The sequence below is a fragment of the Oryctolagus cuniculus genome, chromosome X, assembly GCF_964237555.1.
Source record: "Oryctolagus cuniculus chromosome X, mOryCun1.1, whole genome shotgun sequence".
Taxonomy (NCBI): Eukaryota; Metazoa; Chordata; class Mammalia; order Lagomorpha; family Leporidae; genus Oryctolagus; species Oryctolagus cuniculus.
In genome coordinates this window covers 14,252,661-14,275,513 of record NC_091453.1, presented here as the reverse complement: position 1 = coordinate 14,275,513, position 22,853 = coordinate 14,252,661, and the positions used below count along the sequence as shown (strand labels likewise).

At 39.4% G+C, this 22,853-nt stretch overlaps 1 protein-coding gene across 1 annotated transcript; it reads right to left on the bottom strand.

The window, feature by feature from the left end:
• Window positions 1–11,714: 11,714 nt before the first annotated feature.
• Window positions 11,715–13,557, bottom strand: LOC103351782 (melanoma-associated antigen B10). Its single transcript, XM_008272480.3, has 2 exons — window positions 13,425–13,557; window positions 11,715–13,166 (listed from the first exon to the last, which is right to left on the bottom strand). The coding sequence occupies exon 2, from the start codon at window positions 13,124–13,126 to the stop codon at window positions 12,095–12,097; it is 1,032 nt and encodes a 343-aa protein (XP_008270702.3). The 5' UTR covers window positions 13,127–13,166; window positions 13,425–13,557; the 3' UTR covers window positions 11,715–12,094.
• Between the last annotated feature and the right edge of the window lie 9,296 nt (window positions 13,558–22,853).

Genomic DNA, 22,853 nt, shown 5'->3' with positions numbered 1-22,853 from the left:
AAGTATATTACAGATTGTTATTAATGATAATGACCATGTAGTACAACAGATCCCCTGAAACTTGTTCCCTCTGTCTAATTGACCAACAGCTCCCTAATACCCTCCTCCTTGGTAACTGTCCTTTCACCCTCTGATTCTTTGAGTTCCACTTCTCTGAATGAGTCTGTGTGACATCTGTCCTTCTGTTCCTAGTTTACTTAGTACAATGCCCTCCAGGTTCACCCACATTGTCACAAATGACAGGTTTTCCTTCATTTTACTTGTTTAGTTTATCTATTTGTAAAGTACAGTGAGAGATAGAGAGTGAGAGCAAGAGACAGATTTTCCACTGACTAGTTCATTCCCCAAATGCCTGCAACAGGCAGGGTTGGAATAGGCAGAAGCCAGGATCCTAGAGCTCCATCTAGATCTCCCACATGGAATCCAAGCAGTTGAGCCATCATCTGCTGCTTCCCAGGTGCATTAGCACAGAACTATAGCAGCAGTGGAGTAGCCAGCACAGGAACCACCACTTTGATATGGGATGCAGGTGTCCCAAGAAGCACCCTAACCTGTTGTGCCACAATGCTTACCCACTTGCCCCCAACTGTTTAAACAGAAGTTAAAAAAAAAAGGCCCCAATAGTTAAAACAGTCTTGAGCAAAATGAATAAAATTGAAGTCACCATACTATCTGATCTCAGAATTTAACACAAAGCTATAGTAATCAAAACTGCATGATGTTGGCACAAAAATAGATACAAAGACCAAGAAAGCAAATTAGAAGAACCAAAAATGAATTAATGCATCTACTACCAATCAATCTTTGATTGTAACTAGATATGAGTAAGAAGGTCTGGAGTTCTATTGCATAGTGAGATGACCATAGATAAAGCCAATGTACTCCATGGTGTTCTATAGAAAAATCAGAAGATAGTATTCTGTATGTTTTCACTATAAATGTTAAATGCTTGAAAGGATCTATTTACCTGATTGAACATTGCACAATGTATACACATAGTGAAATATCACATAGTACCCCATAAATATGTATAACTTTACATCTTATACTTCTAATTTAAAAATTATATAAACAAATAAATAGAAATAAAATAATAAATAGCTGAAATGCTTTTATAATAAAAGAATAACAAAGGTTTCACGCCAGTATCAGTTCACTGAAGCATTATATTCCACTTGTACAAAAGACTGTATGTAACTTTATTTTACATACATAAATGATTTATTTTATTATTGATTTGAAAGGCAGAGTTAGAGAGAGAGAGAGAGAGATTTTTCCATCCTCTGGTTCACTTCCCAATTGGATGCAATGGCTGGAACTGGGCCAATCTGAAGTCAGGAGCCAGGAGCTTTTTCCAGGTTTCCCATGTGAATGCAGGGGCCCAAGCACTGGGTCATCTTCCGCTGCTTTTCTCAGGAGCATTAGCAAGGAGCTGGATCAGAAGTGGAGCAAACAGGACTCAAACCGGTGTCCATATGGAATGTGGGCACTGCAGATGGCAGCTTTAACCCACTACACCACAGCTGCGGCCCCTCTTTTAAGACTTTAACAGGTTTAAGATCAAAAGGGTGCTGACAACAATTTTTTATGTTTGCTAAAATAACCAAAATAAAAGAAACAAGAAAAAATAAATGAAAAAAATTCTAAACCTTATTGGTTTTTCAAACGATGTTGGGGAAATTGGACATCCATGTGTGGAAGAACGAAACTGGATCCATAAAACCCCAACATACAAAAGTCAACTCAAATTGGATTAAAGAATTAAACATAAGGCCAGAAACTGTAAAACTACTAGAAGAAAACATAAAGGGAATGTTTCTTTACATTGGTCTTTGTAAAGAAATTTTTGGATATGATGCTAAAGTATAGGCAATAAAAATAAAACAAAAGGAATCACATGAAAAAAAGCTTATGTGCAATAAAAGAAACAGTGAAAACCTACAGAATAGGAGAAAATATTTTTGAATTATACATCTGATAAGGAGGCTAATATCCAACGCATATAAGAAACTCAGATAATTTAATAGCAAAATATTAATTTTTAATACATAGAAACACTTAAAGATGAACATGTATCTTAAAGAGAAGCACATCAATTTTACTGTACATTTTACATTCTTGTAATATTCTTTTCTTAATAAAAAAACCTATGCATAAAATGGTCCATTAAATAACAGAATATGATTATCTCACTATTAACAAAGTCCAAGACATGAAGATAAATCTAAAAACATGAATTTTTTATATCTCTTTGTTATATGAAAAATATTGATTCTTACTTATAAAAAGTGTTTAAATATCAGATAAGAGTCAGTGATTTGATTCTTGGAGGAATTGCTGTGGAATACTAAGAAGACATCTTTTGTAAGAGCTTAATATCTGTATATCCATGGACCTCCATTTTTTAAAAAGTCTGTTTTTTCCCCAGAGTTGAAAGACTGATACCATTTTGCCATCTGATACTTTTTGACATTCATGTAGCAAATATTTCAAATGGGACGTTATATCTTGAGAGGGCAGATATCTAAAAAAGTGAAAGCAATCCTCTTCTCTGCTTTTCATAGTAATCACAAGTTGGCCTTTGATCTAACTGGAGATTCTTTATCCTTCTCTACAACACAGTGAGAGGAGGTTTCTTCTGCTGGAATTAAGTAGGGCGAGGCACTATGCAATAGTAATAACTGCTTCTATCTCTCCTAATATGCAGTCTTTAGGTACTAAAAGTACTTGGTAAAGACAGATGCATAATGCATTTTTTTGAATTTTATTTCCATTTTTTTCTGCTGGTTAGCATATTATTTTTTTTTCTTTAAAAGCTCTAAAAGTTTCATGTCAGTGAACAGGAACAGAATATTTTACAGAAAAATTTCAAAGAGTGTTTTTTTTTTTTTTTTTTTTTTTGTAAAGAAGCACCCCTAGTGATGAAGTGTTTGTGCTGAGAATGATAAGGGTAGTTTCCCTATTGTTCACACAGCAGGTTGTCATCTTTTTCTTCTTAATAGGGAAAGGTCTTATCCTCAGCAATGCTGCATGAGTTTTTCAGTTACTTGGCAACAATAATAAAAAAGACACAAGCAGTAAAGGGCCCATCTTCAACATCATGACAAATAGAAGTGCCTCAGCTGGTTTTAAAGGCCATATGGAGAAATTAAATTCCTTGCTTTCAAGAATCAAACTCAATGTATCTGATCAGGGTAAGCCCTGACAAAGCAGTAATTTGAAACATTTTGACTGTTGTATATGAATTAATATGTAGAAGAGAAACAATAAATATGATGCATTCACATGCATAAACAAAACACCTCTGGAATGCAGAAGAGTGACATAGATTTTTTTTCTAGCTTAAATATCAGGATACATAATTTTTGGCACATCTCTATGATTACAGACATACTGACATTCTTATGATAACTAATATTATGAGGTTATATGTATGTTGACATTTGTTGTTAAGGAATTAGTAAATAAAAATACTTAAGAATTGTCATCATTATTGAGTGAACAGTCAAAACCAAACAGAATGTGGGAGAAATCCAATACAGCATGAAAACGCTAACAAATGAAACTACTTGTAATAAAAATGAATAACACAACCATATGGTAGGCAGAGGGGAAAAGAACTAATGTAAACACCTTTGGAAAACAGTAACATGCCTGGATGCTGTGAGACTAATGACGAACTATGCACAAATGTGGCTATCTAATCAGGAAATGTTTTTCTCAAAGGGGCATTGGTAAAACACTCTGAAACTAATTTATGTGGAAACTAGAATTGAGCAAATAAGTAACAATGTTGTGGATAGTAAAAGTGAAGTTTCTTACTATTTATAATGCAGTTACAAATAAAGAAAGATGGAAGATTAAAATGATTTCTGTGGTGTTCAATTGGAATCTTGAGGTATCAGCATAAACTCATTATATATTCATACACAAAGATATAAAAATAAATATATGTGTAGATATGGGTTAACCTACAAATATTTCATAGCTCTATATGCTAAGAGGACTTACAAACAATGATACCCCAGTAACCATTAGCATATCTAGCACAAATATCTTGGTTTCTAAGCACCATTCCTATATGAAAGGAACCATGGGCCCTTGGTGAAGTGACTCATCCCAAGGCAGGAGTAGGGCAAATCATAAGAAGGTCATAACATCTTATGGAATCAGACAAATGATTGTTCTCAAAATATATGGGAGCAAGTTATTGAAGAAAACACAAGCTATCCTGAAGGAACTCCTAATTGGACAAAATCTTGAGCAATAAAATAAATAATGACAATATTTAATTATGACCCAAAGAATAAAATACATATCCATAAGCCCATGATGATATAAAGATAATTGATTAAATAAATATGTGGAAGACACCGGACAGTTTCTCCTTGTAGTGGAATTACAGTTCATAATTGTGTAAAAGGTAAGAAATAGAAATCACCATTAGACAAATGCTACAGTGATGATAATTTCATACAAGATCCACTGATGGGTGCTAAAATCAGCAAGCAAGAATTTGAAGAGAGAAGATATTTGCATTGTCTCAAGGTGTCTTCCTAGCTTGAGCCTGATCTAGCACAGGCATTTAGGGAGTGAACAAGCAAATGGAAGATTCTTTCTCTCTCTCTCTCTCTCTCTCTCTCTCTCATTCTTGTCACTTCATCTTTAAAATAAACAAATAAGTACATAAATCTTTAAAACACATCACTATACACAAAAATCAACTCAAGATGGATCAAAGACCTACATTTAAGACCTGAGACTATGAGGTTACAGGAATAAAATGTAGGGTTAACATCCCAAAACACTGGTGTAGGGGACGATTTCTTGGACAACACCCTTAAAGCATTAAGTAACAAAAAGAAAACTAAACAAATGGGATTTTATCAGACTCAGAAGCTTCTGGACAGCAAAGGAAATGATCAATAGAGGAAGAGACATCCAACAGAATGGGAAAAATATTTGAGAGCTACCCATCCAACAAAGGATTAATACCCAGAATATATGAGCATCTTAAAACACTCAACACCAACAAAAAAATCAATCCAGTTAAGAAATGGGCCAAGGACCTTAATAGACAGTTCTCAAAAGAAGACATACAAATGGCCAACAAATATATGAAAAAAATGCTCAACATCACTAGCCATCAGGGAAATGCAAATCAAAACCACAATGAGCTATCACGTCACCCCTCTCAGAATTGTTAAAACCCAAAACACAGAGAGTAACAAATGCTAGAGAGGATGTACAGAAAGGGGAACACTTATATACTGTTGGTCGGACTGTAAATTAGGGCAGTCACTGTGGAAAACATTATGGAAATTTCTTTAAAAACTAGGAATAGATTTGCCATAATGATCCAGCAATCCCACTATTGGAGATAATCCAAAAAGCATGAATACGTATCAAAAAGATACCTGCACCACCATGTTTGTAGCAACACTGTTCACAATAGCCGAAATGTAGAATCAGCCTAGGTGTCCATCATCAGATGAATGGATAAAGAAAATGTGGCATATATATGCAATGGAACAGTATTCAGCTATAAAAAATGCAATTCTATGATTTATATCAAAATTGATTCAACTGGAGGACATTATGTTGAGTGAAATAAGCTAGACGCAGAAAGATAAATGCCACATGTTCTCCCTTGTACATGGGAGCTAAAATTTACACAAAAAAAAGGAAAAATAAATAAAAAGAAAGAAAGAAATGCCTGTGTGTAACAGTGTTGCTACAAATATAGTTTTGTAAAACTTTGTTTTAGGGGCCAGTGTTGTGGTATAGTTAGTAAAGCTGCCACCCACAGTGCCAGCATCCCATGTGGGCACTGGTCCAGGTTCCAGCTGCTCTACTTCTGAACCAGCTACCTGCTAATGGCCTGGGAAAAGTAGTGTAAGGTGTGGCTCATGTGCTTGGGATTCTGCACCCACATGGGTGTCCAGGAAGAAGCTCATAGCTCTGGTTTTTACCTTTCTCCACCCTGGCCATTGTGGCCTCTTGGGGAGTGAACCAGCAGATGGAAGACCTCTCTGTCTCCCTCTCTCAGTAATTGACTTTCAAATAAATAAATAAATCTTTAAAAATGCCTTGTTTTATATCTTTGTCAAGCCAATGGTCAAGAATTTTATACTACTATAGTTTTAATGACCTGTGATTACTTTAAATTTACTATATTTGGGTGAAATGGTCATTTTTCCATTCAATTATTGTTTATAGCTATTGTTTATATTCCCACTAAACTAGGGCCTTTTTGTTTTTCCCTTGTTCAAGTTCTTATTCGGTGAAACTTCAAAACCTAAAAACAGAAATAAAGAAAAAGAGAGAGCCACAGAGAAAGAGAGAGAGGAGGGGAGAGGGAGGGGAGAAGGAAGGAAGGACTGAAGGAAGGAAGGAAGGAAAGGAGGAAGGAAAGGGGAGGGAGATTTTTTTTCCAAAGCCTCCTCTCTAGCCTTAGGGTTATAAATCAAGAACCAGTAGGAGGGAGGGAGGAAGGAAATACCATTATATTCTTAGAACTATACTGAGCCTGTCAAAAACTGATTGCAATCTAAATAGGTAGATATGCCAAAGAAGGAAATTAGGCTGCCCATCTTTAGTAGCCAAGATTGAGCAAGATGAGTGAGCATTATATGCCATGTGGGGAGCAAAGGCAACAGATGAAAGTAAAGTAGGCCAAGCCCTCTCCCCTGCCCTTGTTGAGGGATGGCATATGTGTACCTGAACTGAGATTTTCAAAAGCAGGAAATGTGAGTACCAATGCAGAGAACGCCTGTTATACTCTGAGATGCTAAAACGCTACCAGGTAAAAAGAGTAGTAAAAGTCTCTTCCCCAAAGGAGAGTTTGAAACTCTGTAGTGCTACAAAAGGGGCAGAGAAAGGGACTGGGATCAGCAGGAAGGAAAATTCCTGCCAAATAGTAATGAGGATGGTGGATTGAGGAGAGAGTGGCCATCCCCCTGGTGAAAATAGAGAATAGATGAATGAGTAGGAGGACGCCATGTGCTTATGTGTGTCCAGGTGGGAGTGAAGTAGGAAACCAGGTTTTGGAAACAAGAGAAGAGATGATAAGGTATGCTGGGGATTCAGGAAAAGGCAGCACATTTCCAGAGTGCTGGAAAGCCAAGCAGCAAAATCGGAGTACAGTGTATTGGCCAGAATGGAATCCACACAGGAAGATGCCTGTGCAGGCATGTGATAATCTCCTTATCTGAGGATGAATTTTCTTGCATGAAACTTTCCCAGTAGTGCTTAGGGAAGTCAGAAATGTGTGGGTCTCAGGGAGCACCAGCATGAGTGAGATGGCGTGGCATTGAGTGGGCAGGATCCAGACTGCTGTCTTCCAATCAAGTATTGGATTGCTGGGGAAGGCTTAAATCAGGAGACGAGGTTCCATGTCGAAAATATTGACAATCACTGTATAACAGATGCAATGTGCGTCATGGAACCCCAGCCTTCTAGGGCTTACACTCTCAAAACTTGGTGATCCCCCTCATGGACTCTGGAAACTGCTGTGCCCCTAGGTCCGCCTGATGTTCCTCATTAGCTGAGGGTGTCCTGTGTGGTTCCATTCCTTGGCATCTGCTCATTTTGATCACATACTTCTTCCTCAAAAAAAAGGGAAATGTTTTAGTGACATTTCAGAATTTTAAAACACGTCCAGAGGAATAGTGGTACTTAAGACATCACTGAAGAAACTCCACTTTCTATGGATGGATGATGAAGTTAATTTTATGCTCAACTTATTTAGAAAATAAGAACATTAAAAACAGCAAGACAAGATATTTTCATCCAACAGGATGGCCAAAATTTAAAATAAAATGCCTGTGAGGGTGTAGCTTATTCATGGACTTTAACATGGAAGACTATGAATTGGAGTAGCTTTATCAGAACAGAACTTCAGAAATATTAATAAATATTTACAATCATCATGTTTTCTACTGTAATCCAATTTGCACTTTGCTATGTCTTTCCTATATGAAAACATGCGTTACTTGTCCAAGAATTGGTGTTCAATGATGTTGCTGTCAGTTCAATTAAGCATAGCAACAAACGAAAAACAACTTATGTGTCCATCAGGAGGAAATTGGTTAAGTTAATTACAGCAGATACACACTTTAGAATTCCAGGGAGCAGTTAAAATGGTGAGATGGATTTATAGGTGCTGTCAGAAAGAGCTGCATTCATTTTACTCAGTGAAAATGGCAAAAGGAACACTGTTACCTATGTACTTTAAAAACGCACAGTGTAATTTTTATAAAACAAATATAGGAGAAAAATCATAGAATAAATTTTAAAATAATGAAAAAAAACACACATTTTTAATTTTGCTGAATTCTGATGAATTCTGGAGGCATGTGACTAAGCAGGGAGAATTATAATTTATCATGTTGTTAGAATTCAGGGACAACAGGAATATCTTACCTATTAGCTAAATCCAAAATTTCCCTCAGGAGTGAGCAGAGACTAGAGACAGTGGAAAATGGCTGAATTATTTCTTCTTTTCTTATAAAAGGTAGCATATAGACAATGAAACCATTGTTCATCTACTTGAAAGACTCCTGCAATTTTAGAATTTAGCCTCAATAGATATTTACTTACACAGTAATCTCCACAATCTTTCCTCATCGACTACTTTTTGGAGAAGCTTTGCTTTTGGACCATCTAAATGAGCTCATATATTGGTGTATGTGTTCCATGGTAAGTCTCAAATAATTTTTAAAAGATTTACTTATTTATTTGAAAGGCAGAGTGAAGTCGGGGGGATAATCTTCCCATCTGCTGGTTCGCTACCCAAATTGTCACAACGCCTGGGTCTGGGCCAGGTCGAAGCTAGGAGCCTGGAACTCCATCCAGGTCTCTCATGTGGGTGGCAGTGACCTAAGCACTTGAACCATCTTTTACTGCCTTCCCAGGCACATCAGCAGGGAGTTGTTTTGAAAGTGGAGTATCCGGGACACAGACTGGCATTTATAAAAGATACTGCCATTGCAGGTGGCAGCTTAAGCCATTGCACCACAATGTTGACCCCAGACTTGAATAATTAACTCCATTAAAATCCACTCTTAAATATTGGGGTGGTTTACAAAACTTCTCCTCTAGCCTTAGGGTTATAATCCAAGAATCAGTAGATTCGATACCAAATCAGACTTTCCTGACTAGCAGATCTGAGAACACGTTGAGAGTGTGGAGGAGGTGCCCGGGGGCTCAAGTGTCTGACATGAACAATTGGTGGAAGGGACTGTGGTTGTCACAGAGGGTCCACTGTGAGGGGTGAGACCCACTAGGAAATGGAACCCTCTGTGGTGGGGATAGGGCAAGTGAGTATGGGCTTTCGGCTCCTCTGGACTTGGATGCAGGCTCCAGGGGAGGAGGGCACAGTGAGGAAGGTTGTGGGAGGGGTGTTGTAATGCAGGAACATGCAGGGACTAAATATGTGCTAGAACCAGGACAGAGTCAACTCTCAAAGACCCCAGGGACAGGGGCACAAGACCCTTAGACAAACAAGGCCCTCAGAAAGTCCCAAACTGTGTTGGATTCTCACTTGCACCTTCCTTCTTTAGATCTGTTTTTGATGCTTGGGCATTGGATCTTCCTTTTCATTCCCTCAGAGACATTGTGGAGTAGTCAGAAGAGAAATGAATTAATACATCCAAGATCTGCCTCAGGCTAAGAGAAGGCAAACATCATGGATTCTAGAGAATGCAGACTGGGGGTATAGTCCCAGCCCGTTGCTTAATAGATGTGTGAACTAGACACATTCTTAAACTCTCTGAGCTTTGATAGTGATTAGTGAAGTGAGTTTGATAAGCCCTGTCCTCTAAGACTGCTGGAATGCAATGCTTATAGAGCACCTGGCAAATGGACTGCTATTCATTGAGACATTAAAGAATGGCAGCTATTACTATGATTATTACTATGATTTTTTAAGCCTATATGATACCACCCTTCAACTAGGATGTCTTTTTCCTTTGTTTTCTAATCCAAGATATGATAATGAATATGCAGTACTATAGAACACAGAACACCAAGTCAGGCAAAAATTCTGCTTATCGGTGGTGGTGGGAAAACATCTGCAACCTGACCCCACCCCCCGCATCATATTGTATTATTTGCTTTGGATGGTGAGGAATATTTACCATCTGGATGCAGCTCAACGTTCCTAGAATGTGTGTCAAAAGCAACTCCTTCCTTCTCTCCTAGCTGCCATTTTATCCAAACCATCCCAGTTTTCATTCATGTAACCTCTACCTAAATCATGCCTTCCTTTAGACAAAATATACTGAAAACAACCTAGTTTTAAGAATCTAAAACTTCTCTCCCTCTCAGTTGCACATGTAAACCTTTTCAACATTTTCATTAATTTAACCATCACCCTAGACTTTGCCTATGGTTTGTCATGATAACCTGAGCACTTTTTTAAATGGAGTAGGCTCTGGATTCCTCAAGCCAATGCAAAAGGTGCCAATGTAATGGCTTTTGGGCATTCCTTCTCCCTTAAGGGTATCACCTTATTTCTCTGGAGGTTACTGGACGTGATGTGTATAGAACACTCAGTGTGTGCACCGCGTCCACCTGCACCAGAACACAGGACATGTTCCAGCCCTGGCCCAAGTGGAGATTCTCTCCGATTTATCCATGATCCCAAAGTGGTCCTCCATTGGAGGATGAGTCTCATCTCAGATACACTAGCTGAGAATCCAGCCCTGTTCATCACTCCCATACCCCTTGTGACCCACCACCCAGCTTAATTTAAAATTCCCTCCCATTAAGGGGCTTGGGGTTTTCCAAAGCCCCAAATTGCTTTTGTCTCAGGGCACTTGCCCTTGACTCCTCTCATCTGGACCTCCCTCTCCATACTTAACCCACCTCACCTCACTGCACCCCAGCACACTCTACCCCACCATACTCTATTCCACCCCAGCACACCCCACCCCACAATACCCTACCCCCTCACCATATCCCACCCTGCTCCCCAGCATACTCTATCCCACCCCTCTGCACTCCACCCCACCCACACCATACCCCAGTCTACCCCATCATACTCCATACCCGCATACCCCACCCCACCCAGCACACTCTACTCCCTCCCACCCCAGCACACCCCACCCCACAATACCCCACCCCCTCACCATATCCCACCCTGCTCCCCAGCATACTCTGTCCCACCCCTCTGCACTCCACCCCACCCACACCATACCCCAGTCTACCCCATCATACTCCATACCCGCATACCCCACCCTACCCAGCGCACTCTACCCCACCACTCCCTCCCACCCCAGTACACCTCACCTCACAATACCCCACCCCCTCACCATATCCCACCCTGCTCCCCAGCATACTCTATCCCACCCTCTGCACTCCACCCCACCCACACCATACCCCAGTCCACTCCATCATACCCCATACCCGAATACCCCACTCCACCCAGCACACTCTATCCCACCTTACCCCACTCACCTCACCCCATCCTACCCCAGCACACTCCTTTTCACTTGTTTTTATATGATAGCTACTACTCGACTCTCAAATCCTACTGACAGTGGCGTATTCTTTTACTTATCACCCTGATACTACCACAATATTTCCCAGAGTAAATAATCAATTAATATTTGAAGAATAAAAAATCCAGAGAACAAAATATTGATTTTATTATGATTTGCTGCATTTCTGAATATATGAAATAAATATACGAAGCAAATATATGAGGCAAATAACTTTTATTTTGCAGAACAGAATAGAAGGAAATAAAGGAAACTGAGAATTTATCATCTTTTACTTTTCTCCATTTTTAAATTCTATTTTACTGCTGCTTTCTTTCACATTTCTAAGGAAATGCCTATTCTATTGCCATGTTTTCTTGTTGCAGATCACTAAATAACATGGAAAATTTCTCTATTTGTTTTATTAACAACACTCTTAAGCCTATTAAATAACAGTAAATATGAAACCAACAGCATTCATGAACTTAGAATCTGAAGCTAATTAAACTTTTTTTCAAAGAAACATGTATAAACTTTCAAAATCAGCAAAAGACAATGCTATGGGTCACTTAAGTAGACCAGAAACCCAGATATGATAGGTTAGTGTCCCCTTAGATTCCACTAGTGGTTGGAGAAACTGTTGGAACTGACTCTGGGATGTGCACTGGGAACAGAGCTGCAAATCTGGATCTCATTCTCTCTTCCTCATCTATCACGGCATCTTCATACCAGGCTGGGAAGGCAGTGGGCACTGTGTTGTGCATCTTGGCCAAAAACTCAAGGACTTTCATTTTGCTGGTTTCAGCGTGTGCTCTTGGGCCCCACAGGAACTCATAGCATGGAGGATCACTGTTGAGCACCTGGCGATATTCCAGGTACCTTTCCTGCACCAAATCTTGAGTGATGAGCTTCTTGGGCTCACCATGGATGAAGTGGTTCTCTCCGGCATATATCCCCATCACATTAAGCACTTCCCAGATGTCTTCCTCAGGAGCAGAGTTGCCTTTTATGAAGATCACACACAGGATGGTCATCAGGAGGCCACTCCTGGGCATGATCTCACCATTCATTCTTGGATCACCGGTATGATCCAACTGGCGGACAAGGGCATAGTAGTGCTTGGCCGAATCAACTTCCTGCACATCAATACCAAAAGCTAGCACCATAAGCTCAGCGGCTTTCCTGAGAATCTCATCGAAGTGCATCTTGTACTTTTTAGTGACATACTTCAGCAAATCTTTCTTTGTTATCAGCTCTCTCTTGTTGTATTTACGCAACATAAATTGCACCAACAAAACTGCCTTCTGATCTAGACGGGTTGTGAATGAACTATCAGTAGTGGACAGCGCCTGGGAAGTGCTTGCTCTTTCCCCATCTTGGCTCTGGGCACCTCCATTGGATCTTTGTCGCGAACGACAGGCAGTAGTGGCGGCTGGGCCTCTCTGCCGCCGCTTGGATTTGCCGCAGGACCCAGAAGCAGCAAAGGAGCTCTGGGGATCGCTATCGCCTAGGGGAGGGGAGGAAGAGACGGTGTCTTCCTCCTCGGCAGCAGTGGCCTGAGCACCCTGGAGCCTCTGAATCTCGCTCCGGGCCTGGCGGCGTTTCTCCCGGGAACGGAGCTTACTTTTCTGACCCCGAGGCATGATGACTCTGCTCAAGGAGTCAGGGCAGCAGAGCAGGCACCTGCAAGGAGGGACAAGGAAGTGGTGTGTGTGCCTTCGCCAGAGAGCTAACACCTTAGTGTTACCCATCAGCCTGTCCCCTGAGAACCTGCAGCAATTTCCGGGAGAACAAGGCCTTCACCTCCCTGAAACTCCCAGAAGGAAAGAGGAAACTCCTCAGCTTCAGGACCCCGCCCAGAGCCTCCCCGCTTAGACCACAGGGGTAGGGGTCTGTGTGGTCCCTTTCTGTTGTAGGGTTCAGGGTCCCATTAGTACTTACTCAGGATCCTCTCCTTTATCCTTAGGATTTTTCTCTCTGTTGATCTTTGTCCGCTAATCCAAAATGCCCGCTTGTAGAATGTAGGGGCGGCAGCTTTAACAGTCAGCTGGCGCGCGGTGGCGCGAGACCAGCGTGGGAGAATTCTACAGCCTCCTGTGGGCGCGTGCGCAGGCTGAGCGCGCGCCGTTCTAACTACGGGTCCTCACATTGACTCAGTATCACCTCCCTCTTCCAAAGATCTAAGGCAGCCCTCCTCATACCAAGACTGTCATCTCCCTGAGACTCTTGGAGTAAGTCAGAGAGTGCGTCATGCTCACAGCTGTGCCCTGGGCTTCGCAGGGGTGCGAGTGAGAACGGGGCGCCCAGCTGGTCGTTGGTTGGGGAGTTGTTTTCCTGTCAATCCTCAAGGTTGGGTATGGGGTATGAGGAGTAAGGAGTCCTCCTTTGGTCTGCTTCTTGAATGGTTTCCTGGGAAAGAACTGTCCGAAAGATTCTAGCTGTTTCCCTACCGCAAATCTTGCAGAGAATGGGTTGAAGTTTCAGACTAGATAGAGATTGGGAAGCTGCCGCAGGAAGCAGGGCCCCAGGGTAGGTGGTGGCTTGTGAGAGAAAAATACATTGAATTATTGAGTCTGTCTGCCAGGCAAACAGACTTTTGGGAACCTGCTGATCCGAAAGCTGTGCTTTATAAGGGAAGAGGCTAAGATGCATGGTTTTGTAAGGCCTGCTTTTTGCTGTTAATCTAGCATTGGCTACTCCAGGACAATGACTTCATGTTTTAACCCTCTTTCATAGTTAGAAAGATATTTATATCACTAACAAGTATGTATGTGTATTTGTTACATTTTATGAAAGAATACTTACCCTTGTTATGTGTGATTCATTCAATTTCTTTTCTAAAAGATTATTTATTTATTTTAAAGACAGAATTACAGAAAGAGAGAGAGAGAGACAGAGAGAGAGAGAGAATTGATTCCATCCATTAGTTCAGTCACCAAATAACCACAATGGCCAGGCTGGGCCAGGCAGAAGGCAAGAGCCAGGAGCTCCAACTGGTGTCCCACATAGGTGGCAGGGGCCCAAGCACTTGGGTCATCTTCCACTGTTTTCCCAGGTGCATTAGCAGGGATCTAGATCAGAAGTGGAGCAGCCAGGACTCAAACCAGCATTCATACAGGATACTGGCATTGCAGGTGGTGGCTTAACTTGCTGTACCACCATGCTGGCCCCTTAATAGTTCTCTTTCATTCTCCTTTATGTAGTTTTCTCCAGGTTGATTTTAGGAAACACCAGCCTGCATCTGGTTGCCATCTTGCATGCTACATATAAGGCAATGCATTAGTCCACTCTGGCTGCCATAACAAGACACCACAGACAATGTGGCTTAGACAGAAATTCATTTTCTCACAGTTCCGGAGGTAGGATCAGGATCAATGTAAAAGCAGGGTTGGTTCCAGTAGAAACTCTTATCCTGACTTGCAGACAGCCACTTTCTTGCTGTGCCCTCACATGTCCTCTTCTCTGTGGAGTGAGAGCTCTGATTTCATTGCCTCTTCATATAAAGAAACCAGTCCGTTTGGATTACAGCTCCACTATTAGGACCTCATTTAACCCCAATTACTTCCCATAAGTATTTCACCAATAAAATCACATAGGGGGATAAGGCTTCAATATATGAATTCTAAGGGGGGCCAACTTAGTCCACAGTAGGCAGTGAATCTGTAAATAATTTAAGGAAAAGTGACATCTTTACAATATCCTTTGGGATACCCTTTTCCCAAGTTTTTTTATAGTCGCCTCCGAAAGACTGTGTACATATTTGTTGGGTTTCTTTTAGGTAAATTTTTGATATTTGCTGTTGTTGTGTTTGGGGTATTTTCCATTACTTGTCCTAATTAGTTATTGATTTTGTACAGCTGCACCCTGAGTTTGCTATAGTGATACATACAACAGCCTGCTGAAGTCTTACTCATCTGACTAGTCTATGCCTCGGTTCCCTTAGATTTTTAAACTAGAAGATCCTGTTGTCACCATTTATTATCTCTGTCTTTTCAAATATTCCTACCTCATATACTTTATTATGTATTTTCTTGCTATGGTTATGTATACCAGCCCATTACTAAACAGTAGGGATGGTCCCACACATCTGTGATCTGTGTCCTGGTCCTTCTTTATTAGGAATACATTACATTTTACAATTATATAATTTCACTGTACATTTAGGAAATGGAAATTTGCTTTTAGTGCTATTTTGCTAAAAGCTATTTTTCTCCATGAATGTGTGTTAAATGTTTTTCCAAAGGCATTTTCTGCACTCCTGGAAATGATCATATGCCTTCTGTCTTTTCATCTATCAACTTAGAGCAATTCTAATTAACAGTTTTTTCCAAATGTTATTATATATCATCTTTGCATTTCTCTGACAGACTACTTATTCACTGCTGCAGTGTGACCATGATATGATTTTATTTAGGATAGATGCCTCTATGTGAGAGAGCTTGACGCAAGTGATCTTTTCCAGGGAGTATCCTTATTTGGTCTTGTATTGAGATCAATGCACCTGTTAAAATGAGTTTAGTAATTTTCCCTAATTTGTATGTTTTGGTAGAATTTACCTAAGAAGGCAATTAGTTTTTCTCTGGCAATTTAAGGAAACTGGCCTTTGAAATTTGCTTCTCCTACAACATTCTGAGGCCATTCTGGAGCCTAAACTAGAGTCACCAAAACTAGACACCAAAGCACAAACTGCAGTAGAAAAAAAAATACATACACAGGACTTTGTAAAAGTTGATAAAGCAAACACTTTTACACAGAAAGGATGTTATGAAGAATGTAAAAAGATAATTCACAAAGCAGAAAGTAATGTTTTAAGTCCTTTGTCTTATAAGGGTATATAAAGAACCCTTTATACTCAATCAAGAAAAGACAACCCAATTAATAAATGGACAACATATTTGAATTGACAGTTCTTCAAGGAAGATTAGAAATAGTCAGCAAGCATATGCAAAGATATTCAACATCATTGATCATTAAGGACATGAAAATCAAAGCCACAATGAGCACTACTTCACACACACTAGAATGTGTTTGATTTTTTTTAAGGTAAATATTAAGTGTTGGAGAAGATGTGGAGAAATAGGAACCCTTGTATATTGCTGGTGGAAATTACAAAATTGTAGACATTATGGAAAACATTTTAGTGGCACCTCAAAGTATTAAAGATAGAATTACCTTATGACCCTGCTCCTACTAAACTCTGACTCCCCAGGGAGCACTCTTGTGATAAATGTGCATTTCATCTTTCAGTCAGCCCCAGACATTCACCTCAAGCTTCAGAAGCTCGAAGCTGGGTCTCAAATCCTTCAAAAGGAGCTCCTTGACCTGGCCTTTAAGATCTTTAACCATAGAGAGGAAGAACAGGGACAGAGAAAACACCAACTAAAAATAAATGGGTCCAAGCACGGTCCCAGGCCTTCCAACTTTTGGCCTTCAATCCTTTCCCACAACCAAGAGATATGCCCACAGGGTCCCTTCAAAGGTGACAAACTTTCCTCCTGGCAATTTCTTCAAGTGTGGGCAGCCTGGCATTGGAATAGCCCCTGTCCACAGCTGTGGCCTTCCTTTGGACTAAGAAAGACAAGAGAGTCTGTGGCCACGTTGGCCATAACAAGTGGGACTGTCCCACGATTCTTTGAAGATATTTTATTGGTAGTTTAAGGCTTACTAATAAAGGAATCACTTGACTCAGATGGTTTCTTTGGTGAACTGTTGAACATTAAAGGAAGAAAAATTACCAGTAATCCACAGCCTTTTCCAGAACATAGAAAAGAGGAGAATTCTCAATTCTTTCTTGAGGCTATCATCACCCTAATACCAAAGTCAAATAAATACATTACCAGGAAAAGTTACTACAGACCAATAACTCATGAATTAAAATATCCTTAACAAAATAATAGCAAATAGAATTCAGCAATATGTAAAGAGAATAATACATCATGTCAAAGAAGGGTTAATTCCAAGAATGCAAGACTGATTCAGTATTCAAAAATAAATAAGTGAACTTTTAAAAAAAAGCTTTATTTTAATTATTTGAAAGAGATAGAAGGAGAAACAGAGAGAAACAAATCTTATGCCTGCTGGTTCAGTCTCCAAATGGCTACTATGGCTAGGGCTTGGCCAGGCTGAAACCAGGAGTCTTGAACTCCATCCTGGTCTCCCACATGGGAAGGAGGGGTGCAAGCACTTAGGCCATCTTCTGTTGCCTTCCCAGGCACATTAGTAGGGAGCTGGATGTGAAGTGGAGCTGCTGGGACTTGAACCAGGGATCTGATATGGGATGCCAGTGTCACAGGCTTAACCTGCTCTGCCACAACACCAGCCCCATTGATGAAATTATTTACATTAACAGATTGAATGTAAGATAATTTACTACATCTATATATGTAGAACAATAATTTGAAATTCTAAATAACAATTTGTGATGAAACATTTTAGAGATTAAGAGTAGAAAGGAACTTCCTTAACCTGATAAAGAATGTATAAGGAAACCCACAGTAAAAATTCCATCTAATAATGAAGAAATGAATAGTTTTTTCCTAAGTCTGAAAATGAGACAAGGTTATCCTCTCATGATACCTATTTGGTATAATGAGTGTCTTATGTAGTACAACACAGCTATAAACAAATAAACAAATGGTGTAATATAGGTAAAAGATAAATAATAATTGTCCTTTTTTGCCAGAGAAAGAGACTGTATAGAAATCCCCCCAAAATCCACAAAAAAAAAAAAAAATCCTTCCTTAAAAACTAATAAGCAGTGGCCGGCACCATGGCTCATTTGGTTAATCCTCCACCTGTGGGCGCCAGCATCCCATATGGGCGCTGGTTCCAGTCCCAGTTGCTCCTCTTCCAGTCTAGCTCTCTGCTGTGGCTCGGGAGAGCAGAGGAGGATGGCCCAAGTGCTTGGGCCCTGCACCCGCATGGGAGACCAGGAAGAGGCACCTGGCTCCTGGCTTCGGATTGGCACAGCGCTGGCCATGGGGGCCATTTGGGGAGTGAACCAATGGAAGGAAGACCTTTCTCTCTGTCTCTCTGTCTCACTGTCTATAACTCTACCTGTCCAAAAAAAAAAAAAAAAACTAATAAGCAATTGTAAACACTTTCGTATGTACTAGAAATAAACAATTGGAATTAGAAAATAAAATGCAAACATTTATAATAGCACACATAACAATGCTTAGGCATAAGGCTGTGATAGGTACAAGATCCATATACAGAAAATTACCACTTACTCACAAGGAAGGTTTAAGTAAATGGAGCAATATTTCCTCTTCATGGATGTGAAGACTCACTATTTCTAAAATACCAGATCTTTCTATCTTGATTTATAGATTCTACTCAATCACAATCAAAATCCCAGCAAATTTTTTGAAGATATCAACAAACTGACTCTAACTCTGATATGAGTAGCAAAGGTCCTAGACTGGCAGCATACAACTAAAAAGACAAAGTGTAAGAGCTCACATTGCTCAAGTGCAAGCTTTAAGATAAAGCTAGAGTAATCAAAACAGTATAGTGTTGGTGAACTAGACTAATAAAGCAGAGAATACCAAAATGTAGGCCCATATAAATATAGCCAATTTTTTATAAACGTGCAAAGGCAAATAAATAGAAAATGATAGGTATGGTTTTGTTAGCAGATGGTGCTAGAAAATTGGTTGTCCACATGGAAAAGACATAAGTACCTCACATCTACCCAAAAATTAACTCAAAATGAATTATAGACCTAAATGTAAAATACAAAACTGAAACCTCTAGAAGAAAACATAGGGTGAAATACATGTGACTTCAGGTTCAGTGATGAGTTTTATTGGGGGGGGGCAGGGCATATTTATTTGTTTATCTGAAAGGAAGAGTGACAGAGAGAGGGAGAGTGACAGAGAGAGAACAAGATCTTCCATCTTCTGATTCATTCCCCAAAGGGCCACAATGGCCGGGACTGTTAATGTTTTATTAACATTAAAAAATATGGTTCTGGGAAAGACTCTGTTAAGAAAAGGACAAGACACAAATTGTAGTAAATATTTTCAAATAGCAAATCTAATAATGACTGGTATCTAGAATGTATGAAGAACCATTAGAACTCAACAATAATGAAATAAGCAACTACTAGTGGGTTGAATAGTGACTTTTGAAAATGTATGTCTGTTTTGTAACCTCTGCAACTTGTGAACATGACCTTATTTGGAGAGTCTGCAGATTTAATTAAATTAAAATCTCAAACTGAGATCATCTTGGATTTAGGCTGGGTCCTAAAGCCAATCACAAGTGTCATAAGACTAAGGCAGAAGAATATTTGAAACAGACACACAGGGGAAGCCATGTGAAGATATGGCAGATTGGAGTGATGGGTTTATAAGCCAGGATTGCCAACAATTGCTGGATAGCCACCAGAAGGTAGGAGCAAGACATGGGATGGATTTACCCCTAGACTTTCTGAAAGAAATCAACCCTTCTGACACTGATTTCAGACGTCTAGTCTCCAAAACTGTGAGTGAATTTATTTTTTTTTTAAGATTTATTTACTTGAAAGTCAGAATCACACAGAGAGAGAAGGAGAGATACACACACAGAGAGAGAGAGAGAGGTCTTCAATCCGCTGGTTCACTCCCCAATTGGCTACAATGGCCAAAGCTACGCTGATCCAAAGCCAAGAGCCAGGAGCTTCCTCTGGGTCTCCCACATGGATGCAGGAGCCCAAGGACTTGGGCCATCCTCTACTGCTTTCCCAGGCCATGGCAGAGAGCTGGATTGGAAGTGGAGCAGCTGGGACTTGAACCAACACCCATAAGGGATGCTGGCACTAAAGCTGTCAGGCCACAGCACTGACCCCTGAATTTATTTTCTTGTAAGCACCCCCTAGGAAACTAATCTATCACTGTTTTAAAAATGGACAAAATATGTGAACACATATCTCACAAAAGAAAATATACAGATGACAAAAAAGCATATGAAAGCATGCAGAGCATAAAGAAATACAAATTAAGGCAACAAGTACTTGCTGGTATACACCTATTAGAAGCAAAGTTACTGATTGCTGGTGAGGGTGCAACTAGATCACTCCCACATTGAAGGTGGGGATGCAAAATGATACAACCACTATGGAAACAATTTGGCAGTTTCTTATAAAGCTAAACATTGTTTTATCACATTATCCAGCAGTTGTACTCCTAGATATTTATCCAACATGTCTGAAATCTTTATGTCAACACAAATCTCACATTAATGCTTATATCAGCGTTATTCATCATGACTCAAAACCAAAATGTCCTTAATATGTGAGTGAATAAATAAACTATGGTATATACAATATTATTCAGCAATAAAAATAATTAACTATCAATCCCTACAATTTTACAAATATTTTTAAAGATTTATGTATTTATTTACTTGAAAGGCAGAGTAACAGAGAGAAAGGGGAAAGAGAGGGAGAGAGAGAGGGTACTTCCATCCACTGGTTCATCCCCAAATGGCCACAACCCACCAAAGCTAGGAGCCAGGAACTCCATCTGGGTCTCCCAGATGGGTGGCTGGGGCCGAGCTCCTTGGGCCATCTTCCACTGCTTTCCTATGTGCATTAGTAGAAAGCTGTATTGGAAGCAGAGCAGCTAGGGTTTGAATTGGCATTTGAAGGGGCAGCTTAACCAGTTGCAAAACAATGCTAGCACCAATAATATGAATCTTAAGTGCATTTTGATAAATGAAAAAAGCCAGTCTGAAAATTGTTACTTGCTGTCTGATTCAATATATGTGACATTCTGGAAAAGACACAACTACAGAGACAAAAAGAGATCAGTAGTTTGCAGAGGTTTGAAAGGGGGTGGTTGAGTACATGAAGCACAGGAATTTTTCAGGATGATTAGACTATTTTGCATAGTATTGTTATGGTAGATATGAGACACTACACATTTTTTTCAAAGCATATGGAACATTACATCATAAATAATGATCCTTAATATACACAAATTAGAAAAAAATCAAGTTCATACAGCTGGGTATCCCAGGATGGAATACAAAAAAAGATCTAGCTGTGTTACAATTATATGAAGTAATGCCACTAAAGAGGATGGAGAAAAAAGATGATGACCTAAGCATTTGGAACTCTGGAAATGATTGAAGAATGTTAAGACTAAAGAAAAAAAGAAACAGTACATAGGCACTATACTGTAGTTGGTAAAGTTATTGCTCACAAGGGTATGGGTTAACAATTTGAAATCAATGTAATGGAATAGAAAAAAAAATCAGTATACAGATATTGGATAGTGGAAGCCAACTTTATCATAAAGGTAAGCAAAGGGGGGATAGAATAAATAATGTGGTATTATATTAGACCTGGAGAAACCAGTAAGCCTCATGTTTAGCTTAATATAGACAATAGATGAACAAACATAGAATGAATTATAGATATATGTACACATGTGTTTAGATTTCATTTTCTAAGCTTTATCTCTTGAGTGGACTGAGACGCAACAAGGCTATAGGATCAAGGGAACAAATTGAACAACAAAATAATCTAGTAGTGGATTATAATCCAAAGCATAAAATTAATATCCATTAGTCCATACTGATATAAATAAGTGAAAAAACAAAACATGAAGAATAAAAAAATCTTTTCTAAAGAAGAATTCTAAATAATTTCTCCTTCAAGGAGAGGAATACTCCACCTTCAAGGAGATGGAGCAAAACTACCCAGCCTTTATAGACTGAGATAGTGCCATCTCTTGAAAGAGTGTTTTATGGAAAGAGTAGGAAAAGAATAACTTTACATTGCAGAAAATCTGTCAAACACTACCTCTGCCAGGTGGTCAAGGTGAACATTGTCAGTGATAAGTCATGTTGATAGTGTTCACTCTTAAATTAATATGATAAAAATGGCACTCTACTCATGAGGTCTTTTTCCCTAGAGGCCATAATGACAGTCTAATAATGAGAAAAATATGAAACACATCACAAGTGAAGGACAGTACACAAAATACCTGATCATTATCCCCTAAAACTATCAAGGTCATTAAAAGTAAGCAACGTTTGAAAAACAGTCACAACCTGGAGAAACCTAGGGAAAATGATGACTAGAGCAATGCGTTGTCATAAATGGGATCCTAGGAAGGAAAAAATGCTGGGAACACTGAAGGAAATCTGAATGATATATGGATATTAGTTAATAAAAATGTGTTAATATTGGGCCATTACTTATGAAAAATAAATCATTAATGTAAGAGATTAACAATAAGGGGAAATGAACGCTGAGTCTGCACTATCTTTGCAACTTTTTTGTGAATGTAAAACTTTTAATTATCAATTTATAAATAAAGGGCTTTAAATAAAATACTTAATTAAATTAAAAAAAAAAAGAGCTGAGAGGAGGAGTAG